The following is a 10304-nucleotide window of genomic DNA, read 5'->3' on the forward strand; positions in this document are numbered from 1 at the left end:
AAGTTCTACGCTCCATGGGTTATGCGCCTTATCAAGCTTCATTCAGCTGTCAACTATCAGCCTTATGCTCGCAACCATCTGATCTTTTTGCCAGAGGTTGATATGTCAGTTGAAGCCATATACCCCGAGCCAGCCAAGGAGCCTGTTTGTCTTCATAATGCTGATCACCAAAGCTTCACACAACCCATTGAAGGAGTCCAGGCCGTCACTCGTGTTTATCCTTTGGCTAGCAATACTCGCTTACCTCACCGTGCCCAAACCGAAGCCACTGAAAGCACCACTGCGCAAAGGCCTCGGAAGCGATCTCGTGTTCTCAATGACCGAGAGCTTCTCGTTGCCCTGCATCAGAAACAGGATAAGCATCACTACTGGCTGAAGCGACAGATGCAAAGCCTCTTGGTGGATGTCAATCACATTCGCAATCTTGCCACCAAGAATGCTTTCGTCACTCATGAAACCTGTCGGAGGTCATGGAAGAGTTTGACATTGCTGAGTGCTGAAGCAGATCTTCAAGACGATGGCTTCACCGAAAGATTCAAGTTTGACACCACTCCCCCAAGGAATGTTGTCTTGCGTCGAACTCCCTCTCTTGAAGACTCTGACTATTCCTCCTCAGCTGCAACCATGAATGCCAGAGTCATAGATGACCAAGATGATGCTACCTCATCACCTCCTACTTCGGCGCGTATCGACACTGCACCAAGTTCTTCTGCACCGCCAAACCCCGACGCCGACCCTTCAGCTTCACCTACTCCTTCTGGGAACGAGTAGATGCTATATGTCTTCAAACCTTTTTGGTCCTTACTGACAAAAGGGGGAGAAGCATATGAGTTGATAGTCTTCAAGCGGGCCCATATGGGCGGTTGCTTTATATTTTGCCCAGTGTTTACAACCCTCGTTTTTGATACATTTGGTTCTTTGAGTTGTAACACTTAAACTTGATGGTCGTGTGCTACGTTTTCTGCTATTCTGTGATGCGATGATATATTCCGCATGTGCGATGATAAATTCCGCACTAAGTCATATTGCAGACGTCCATTTTTCATTATGCATGACATTATCTTCGTTATATCAAATCATGCATGATGAATTGTCTTCATAAGTTGAAGAGGATCTCCATAAGTACAACCTGCCATGTGCATTTGCATTCCAAAAGCAAATTACTTATATGCACATCTTCAGGGGGAGACTTTTGCTACTTATGAAGACAATACCTCTATCCTTTACAATTTCACATATTTATCCCCGTTGAAAACTTCAACCAGTTTGTCATCAATCACCAAAAAGGGGGAGATTGTAAATGCATCTAGTGCCACCCCTAGAGCCAAAGAGTGTTAGGCATCACTGAAGTCTTTCTGTCCGCGTGACCTGAAGACTTGTTACACTTGAGGACTGTGAATCCTCCAGCCGGTTAGGCGTCGCGTTCTGAGCATCCAAGAGTCATTGTGGATCGCCGGTGAACGAAGTCTGTGAAGGTTTGGAAGTCTACCTTGAAGACTTACCAGAGTGATTGGGCGAGGACTGGGTGTCCTTAGCTCAAGGGGAATAAGGTGAAGACGCGGTCTTCTGAGTTGAATCTCAGCCTCCCTAACCAGATGTACAGTTGTCACAGCATCTGGAACTGGTCCAACAAATCCTTTGTCTTCACCAAGTGACTGGTTCTATCCTCTCCCTCTCTTTACTTACAGTTTGTCTTCGTGAAGTCATTGCCTGCTTGCACTACCTGTTTGACTTCACTGTGTGACTACTATCGTTGTTTGGCTTCATACTATCTTCCGTCCTGATCTTTACTACCTAGCTGCTATTAGTCTTCGTGCTTTCACTTCATTGAATACTTGACTATGGCTTGCTTAGTGTAATCTACCTTCCGCTGCATATCAATAGGTTCGTTTCTATTGTTTGTCTTCGAAACTCTCATGTTTTGAAGACTTTCATAAAAATCGCCTATTCACCCCCCTCTAGTCGATAACTAGCACTTCCAGCACCGGAGGCCTGCCAGGGGGGCCACAAGCCCTGGGGGCGCACCCTGGGGGGTAGGGCGTGCCCCCAGGCTTGTGGCCACCTGGTGGGTCCCCCTCTGGATTTTCTTCACCCAGTATTTTTTATATATTCCAAAATAATTCTCCGTTGATTTCATGAATTTTAGAGTTGTGCAGAATAGGCCACTCAGATTTGTTCCTTTCCGGTCCAGAATTCCAGCTGCCGGCATTCTCCCTCTTGATGTAAATCTTGCAAAATAAGAGAGAAAAGGCATAAGTTTTATACCATAATGTGAAATAATAGTCCATAATGGAATAAATATTAACATAAAAGCATGGTACAAAATGGACATATCACCGCGCCGGGTGGGTGACCCGTCGCTTCGCCCGGAGGAGGGGAACGTGGTGATCGTTTCCTCACCGGAGATAAAGGCTAATGCGGCAAGACCGGCGTCCCTGGGTGCCCTCCTCTGGCTTGGGGGGCAAAGACCCTCGGTGAGCGCTGCAGAGATACAGGAAGCCATCTGCGTGCAATATGGGGTTAGTTGCGTCAAGGTGGTTCCCCACTTCCCGGAAGATTTCTTTGCGCTGTTCGACTACCAGTATCACAGAGACATGGTTACGACGGTGCCGGGCAGGTTTCGTCACAACGGTCTAGACATCCATGCCAAGATGTTGTCCTTGAAGGTTGAGTCTTTATATACCGACGCAAGTATGATCGTGCAAGCAGTCCTCATATTGCAGCGGCAACATGAGGAGTTGGAGGCAGCGGACAAGGAGGAGGTGGCGGCGCCGGGGACACCTTGAGCGTGGAGGATGGTCGGATTTCCAGCAGGGCAAGAAATCCTGGCACAGACTGTCGAACTGATATTGTTTTGTGATGGGGCATGTTAAACTAAAGCATACTTGCCACTTTTTGAATGTGATCAGACGTGTGATCCGGTGCTGGTGTGATCCGATGCGCGCTATGGAAGGACCTCTGATGCGTGGGGAAATTGGAGGTCAACGTTAGAGATGGCCTAACAAGAACATAAATATCGATAGAAGGTCCTCTCATGCGTGGGGAGAATATATCAATTTTTATTTTTTTGATAAAAAGGGCCCAAGGAGTAGATATCACGCCGAGTCGGCGACCATCATCGAGAACGAGTGCCGTTGGTTCGTGTGTGTATCAATCATCCTCTATCTATGTTCGTCCCTTTTCACCCTGCCTTGTCCTGTTGGAACTTGCCGAAATATCACAACTTCGCGTCGCGTGCACGCTGCACCACACCACACCACAAGTATACCATACACATACAGTACATCAACTGGTGCACGGTAACGTCAACTGTTGGTTCAATCATTCCTCCTCAAGCAAACAATGCAACGAAACGGTTTGATTTTTGAAACAGAATTTTGACCTGCCAGCAGGTCTACTTTCACTGAGCTCGCTGGAAATGAGAGACCATCGCCGTTTCGGCTTTACTTTTGCATGGGTGTCCCCGCATGTCAGTCAGCCGAGGGTATACTTTTATTTTTCAGGGTAGCAGTCAGTCGGTATGAGTGGAGATTGGTCAGCGCACTGGCCTGTTTGGCCGTGGGGTGGGTGCCGTTCTCTTTCTTGTTAAAAAAAAAAAAGAGGAAACGAGCGAGGTGTGGACGGGCCAACATCATGCATGCACATTTGTTACCACTTCAGTGCTCCCAGGGGCCAAACAGTGTAAGACAAAACAGTGATATTTCATGGATAACTATGCTTAATATATAGCTTCAAATATGTGTTATTTCATACTATAGTTGAAATATATATTATATAGTAATGCTAAGAGTAAACGTAGTATTGAAACAATAAACTTCTCTTTTGTGAATTGTAATAAAATAGTAAACTGAGCGCATGTTCTACGGAAAAGCATCATCTGTCTAGTGCTCCCTCCGTCCCGAATTACTTGTTGCAGAAATGATAAAAATAAATGTATCAAGAATTAAAATACGTCTAGATACATTTATTTCCGCGACAAATAATTCCGGAAGGAAGGAGTATTTCTTAAAACTAAATCTTTAAATCCATTGACTCTATTCTCGCAATATAAAAATCCATTAAGTCTTTCTTAGAATGAACACACAACAAAGAATTAGTACTACAATAAGAAATTCGCTTACGGCTAGTGTGACAATCTTATTAATTTTGATTAAAATTAAGCACATGCCAAATCGAGTAGCACTTTTGTAATATTAGGCATTGCATTCGATACGGCAGGAAGACATCAAAAGAACCAGAAAGAGAACGATTGTAACAAAAAAATAGTAACCCTAATTAGTTTTTCGTTCATCTATTTTGATCCCAGGCATATGGCTACGACTTACCTTGGAAAATATTCCTGTGGTCAGAGGCTGCTACAGTAAAGAAACAAGCACTCTCGGCCATAGCGATTAGGCCCATTAGCGTAACTAGCCTGCCTTATTTTTCTACTTGCTCTTTTACAAACAGGACGAAAGGGGAGTGGATAAATCATTACTAGGCCAACGGAGGGTCTGTTGGCTGGGTATTAGCGCACCGTACCTTCCGCTTCTCGTGCAAGGTTGCTTCCGATTAAGATCGAGCGAGCCATCCCAAAAAGGCAGCAAACCAACGCACGAACCGCGGCCGTTACATCGTTTTTCCTTCGATCGGGCCCCTACGATTAAGGGGGCCCTGTGCGATCGCACCGCTCGCACAGCCTTGTGGACGGGCCTGCATACTGTAACCGCTACCGCGGTGCCGTGGCTTATTCGTCTCCGTGTCACTTACAAAATTTTGAACTCTTGGATTTTCCAATTTTGAAACTTTGAGCTTTCAAAATTTTGAATTTTTTGGTCTATCAAAAGCTAGCCTAGCTGCACTGCATGGCGCCGGTCCCATTATTCTCCTGCGTGCAGGAGAGCTAGCCTAAGAGAGAAAAACGAGAGAGCACAGGCAGTGGCGGAGCCAGCCAGCTCAAGAAGGAGCCAGAGCAAAGTCTCTACACAGCGACGTTGTCCAGCACTTGCCTAAGTAATTAGTAATATTAATATGGTTTCTTTGTAGTGTTTATTGAAGAATGGCCGGGCCAGCTGCCCCAGGTCGCCGGGAGCGAGCTCCGCCACTGAGCACAGGTGTCCCTGCACAAATACCAACAAGACCGCAACCTATAAGAAAAACACAAGCAGGCCCCTGGGAGGCGATCCTAACCACCGCCGCTCCATTCCGAATCCGGAGGAGCCGGAGTTGGAATGCATTTATGGCAATCAACTGGTCAGTAACAGCCCAAGCAAAGGTGTTCGCATTGAGGTGAGAGGTACTCTAGCAACAGAATAAGCATCAAGTAACACTTGATCATAACAGTATAATTTCTAGTCGGCCCAAACAGTAAGTACTACTCCAGCAACAGCATAAATATCAAAAGTAGGAGTAACATATTTTTTGAAGGGTGTAGGAGTAACACTTGGTCATGTCGGCCATCCATCGAGAATAGGTACGATGCATGCACAGGTCTCACCACCATAATGCAAATCGTCTCGGGAGGGAGGCACGTGTCCTTGTCCCCCACAAATATCTCGATAAGGAGGCACGTGATGAGCGACGCGAGTGGAGCTCACTGATCATCACTATACTGTACGTACGGCCGCCACGGCGCCACCTTAAATACTGCATCGGCGCCACTTTGCACCAGCACCACCGCCAGCACCACGACGTAAACAAACAAACACAGATCCACAGCTTCCTACGCCATTCAGCATGGGCGCGCCGGACACATCATGGGTGTTCGCGGACCTCGCCGTCGCGGACAGCTCCAGGTACAGCACCCGCTCGCGGCTCATGCTCACGGGCCTCTCCTTCGCCATCGGCATCCTCACCATCCTCCTCTACCTCGCCGTCTCCTACGCCTGCCGCCGCCGCCGCAGTCAGCGCGGCGCTGGCGCGGGTGCTGGTGCGGAGGACCAGGAGGCCGGCATGAGCGACGCGGCCATCGTGTACGAGCAGGCCGACGCACTGGCCGCGCCCATGGACTGCGCGGTGTGCCTAGGGCAGGTGGTGGCCGGCGAGAAGCTGCGTCGGCTCCCCAAGTGCGCGCATCTGTTCCACGCCGACTGCGTCCATGCCTGGCTGCAAGCGCACTCCACCTGCCCCATGTGCCGCGCCGCCACCACCGGCACCACCCCAGCCGCGACAGCGGGGCTGCCACCTGGCGTGGTTGCAGTCGCAGGCACGCCGCCTGCCTTGGAACGGATGAATTGAACCACACTGACCCGAGAATAGCCAGAGTGATGGATCGACTAGCGACGCTGACTGGAGAATAACGATAGTGTGGTCATGAGTCATGGCTGCGGCCACAGTGCGTGTACAGGAGTATTTGTGACGTGGAGTGTGCTTGTATTATTGGTTCCGTTTCATAGTGCGCATAGATATTTTCTCACAAGAAACAAAGGCTTCATAAATTTTCACCAAGTTTATACAGAAATTTTCTATCTTTACAATATCAATTAAAAATAATATGCCAAAGGGCTCCACTCCATGCCTCGAACCCGTTTCCTAACCTGGCCGCTGACTGGAGAATAGCCGTAGTGCGTGCACAGGAGTATCTGTGAAGTCGAGTGTGCTTGTATTACTGGCTCCATTTCATAGTGCGCGTAGATATTTTTTTACAAGAAAAAATGCCTTCATAAATTTTGACCAAGTTTATAACGAAAAACATCTATCTTTTTACAACATCAAATAAATATGCCAAAGGGCTCTGCTTGATGTCTCGAACCTGTTCCTAGCCTGGCCGCCGTCATTGCTGCGTCACGGCATTATTTCTCGAGTTCAGTGAGTCGCGCGTTCCGACTCGCTGAAGCTAACGAGCAGATGGGCCGGCCCACGTGCACAGACAAGCAATTGTTGTTTCCTTTTTTTGCATGTTTTTTTTCTTTTTTGCTTACTTTTTTTATTTTTGTTTATACTTTAAAATAGTCTAAATACATATATTAAAGAAACACTCTCCCAAAAACACAATCGAAAATGTAGAATAGGGATTAAAAAATGTTGAATAAGTATTAAAAATGTTGAGCACGTATTTTTAAAAATGTTGGATAGGTACTAAAAATGTGGAACATTTATATGAAAAATGTTGAACAAGTATTTAAAAATGTTGAACAATTATTTGAAAAAATGTAGATCAAATATTTGAAAAGATGTTGAACAAAGTATTTTTAAAAATGTTGAATAAATATTTTTAAAATATAGAACAAGTATTTGCAAAATGTTGAACAAATTACTTGAAAAAATGTTGAACAAGTATTTGAAACAAATGTTGATCAATTTATATAATAAATATTGAACAAATATTTAGAAATACTAAACGAGTATTCGGAAAATTTTGAACAATTATTTGAAAAAATGTAGAAAAAATATTAGAAAAGATGTTGATCGAAGTATTTTTAAAAATGTGTATCATATATAAAAAAGGTTGATAAGTTATTTATGTTGAATAAATATTTTAAAAATATATAACAAGTATTTGCAAAATATTGAACAGATTATTTGCGAAAATGTTGAACAAGTATTTGAAAACAAATGTTGATCATGTATATAAAAAATGTTGAACAAGTATTTGAGAAATATGGAACAAGTATTTAAAAAACGCTGAACAAGTATTTGAAAAACAGTTGATCATGTATAAAATAATGTAGAATGAAAAACAAAAAGAATCAAAGAAAAAGCAAAAAAATTAGAGAAGAAAAAAGAAATAAAAGAAAAGACAACGAATAAACAAAGACAAAATGGAGAATGCCGGCTCCAGTCGTCTATAGTACGTTTCGATCCTGATTTGACGAGCTGTTGTAAGCTGGCACATTGGTTAGGTCCGTCTGTTCTCAGGCTCGCGACCTGCAGGGTTCGAATCCTGCAGAGCGCTCCTTTTCTTTCCCCCTTTTTTCAGCCAGGGCGCGCTAAAATGGGCCGGCCCAACACTGTTTACCTCGACGCGATAGCTTCCTATGGACTCGCTTAAGGCAAGAAATAGTCGCCGCGCCTCTCGAAAGCCCTGCCCTGTGCGAACCACACTTTTTTTGGATCTCAACTTGCAAGCCTGGGCCAAAGCCCGAAAGCCCTGCATGAAATCATGGGAAAGAGAAGCCTGGCTCGAACTTCCTTTTAGGCTGAAAAATGAAGCCCGGGCCCAGCCCGAAGCCCGAAAGCCTTGCCTGTTATCATGGGAAAGATGAGACTGGCCCGGACTTTCGTCCGAGCTAGAAAATGAAGCCCGATCCCGGCCGGAAGGTCGAAGGCCGAAAGCCCAGCCTGGCCCGAACTTCCTTCTAGGATGGAAAATGAAGCACCAGCCCAGGTTTTTGTGCCGGGCCCGGGCTGGGTTGTCAGCTCGGGCTCGCCGATTCGGATGGCAAGGAGCAAGGTGTTCGATGCAATACCCGAGAAGTAATTTTGGATCCAATTTGTCAATTTTAGTCGTATGCAACTATATCTGGCCATGGGCCGGGCCGGGCTTGGGCCGGGCCTGAAAAAGCCCACGGCAGAAAACTGAGGCCCAGGCCCTCCCAGGCCCTACCATCGGGCCTACTTTTCAAGCCCAAGCCCGATCCATCTGGTAAAAAGCCCTGAAAAGCCCTTAGGGCTTAGGGCCGTGGGCCGTGACTCTTCCTTAAAATGCCAATATGCCAAGCCCAAGCCCGTCCAGGCCCTGCTGGTGGGCTCAAAACTCAGGCCCATGCCCGGCCCATGGGCAAGCCCATCGGGCCTAGGCCCTGGATTTTAGGGCCGGGCCTGGGTGGGCCGACAGGGCCGGGCCTGAGATGGCCAGGACTATATGCAACTAATTGTGTTTTGTGTAGATGACATCGAACTCACAATTCTTGTAGATGAGCTCGATTGTTGAGGGGTATTTCAAGGATTCGTGGTCTTCCGATGATTCTGATGACGATTTGTTCGAAGATGATGCCTCGAAGGAGATTGTGCTGATGCTAACTCAATGGGGGTAGTGTGAAACAAGTAGAGTAAGCGTCCGGGCGTGTGACGACTCCTTGAAAAAGATAGACTGACCATGCCCGGTCATCCAGGATTAGTTTGTGGACAACCCCGTGTACCCTCTACATCTTTTCGGGCGATGGTTCCAAATGTCATGTCAGCTATTTGTATGCATCACTAGTTTCATGGTGATTGTTTGTGTTTCTACATGTTTTTTTGCTCATTTGTTGCATTTAGACCCTATGCCATGTTTGAATTTTAATTTGAAAATTTGAAATTATGGATTCAAAATGTTGTTGAAACATGAAAAGTTTGATTTATAATGAAGCGAAATTGGAGTTGAAATAGAGTATATGCACACAGGTAGGAGAAATAGGAAATAAAAATGATAAAGGCTTCATTTCTTAGGGAATCTCAAATAGCAGAAATCTTCTATATCTAAATAGCTAGCCCCCACTAACAAGCACACACGCCACGTCATCATGCAAACATGCATGAAAAAGATCCACCTCAACATGCAAACATAAATGAGAAAAGACCAGCTAAATAATTAGATACAATGAATCATATTTATTTTTATTTTTATTTTTCATATTATTCATCCAAATATTCATGTTCAAATTATCAAATATCATGAAAATATATTGCAACCAATTCCCGGCGCAACGCCCAGGGTATCATCCAGTTGTTTCTTATGAGTAACCAGCAAGCCATCGGGTTTGTCCTCCACATCTCTGCACAGCCTGCCGAGCAACATCGTCTTGTGAACACATGTGCATCATCATTAAACTCCAACTTTACACCGTTGGTACCCATCACGCCAACCAAACACATGAACCGCCGGCGGCAAAATTTCGTGTTCTGATCCTTTCTTCTAAGTTTATCTAGATCTGACCCCATTTCGAAAAAAATGAAATCTGACCCATTTATCTACTGCCATGGGGTTCAACGGTAGGATTACATAGCCTACCGCCATGACCTTCGGCGGTAGGAAATTTATCCACGTCAGCAGCGTTAACGGCCGCCGCCCCCTCCGTCCCACCCTACTGCCGCAGGTTCTGGCGGTAGCCCCGTCTGAGCCTACCGCCAGGGACCCTGGCGGTAGGGTGGGGACACTAATAAGCCACGAGCGGCCGACCCCACCCCCTTCCCCCCCCCACCCAACCGCCCCAAGAACAGAGGAGTTCTTCCTCTTGCCCCCTCTCTCATCTCCTCCACTCCCCCCTTGGATCTTCCTCGTTTCATCACCATTTTTGCGGAACGAGGTGGCCCCGAAAAGAGAAAAGTAAGCTCCTCTGATCCCTCAAATTAGTTTTAGTCAAATAGCTTCCGATTCGTCGCATTATTTGATTCAAATTACTACC

At 46.0% G+C, this 10304-nt stretch overlaps 1 protein-coding gene across 1 annotated transcript; it reads left to right on the forward strand.

Moving 5' to 3' along the window:
• Positions 1 to 5421: 5421 nt before the first annotated feature.
• On the forward strand, positions 5422 to 6422 carry LOC120968496 (uncharacterized). The gene has a single exon (XM_040395362.2). It carries the CDS (start codon positions 5716 to 5718, stop codon positions 6214 to 6216), a length of 501 nt encoding a protein of 166 aa, XP_040251296.1. The 5' UTR covers positions 5422 to 5715; the 3' UTR covers positions 6217 to 6422.
• Positions 6423 to 10304: the final 3882 nt, after the last annotated feature.

This window comes from Aegilops tauschii, chromosome 7 (assembly GCF_002575655.3).
Source record: "Aegilops tauschii subsp. strangulata cultivar AL8/78 chromosome 7, Aet v6.0, whole genome shotgun sequence".
In the NCBI taxonomy this organism is placed as follows: domain Eukaryota; kingdom Viridiplantae; phylum Streptophyta; class Magnoliopsida; order Poales; family Poaceae; genus Aegilops; species Aegilops tauschii.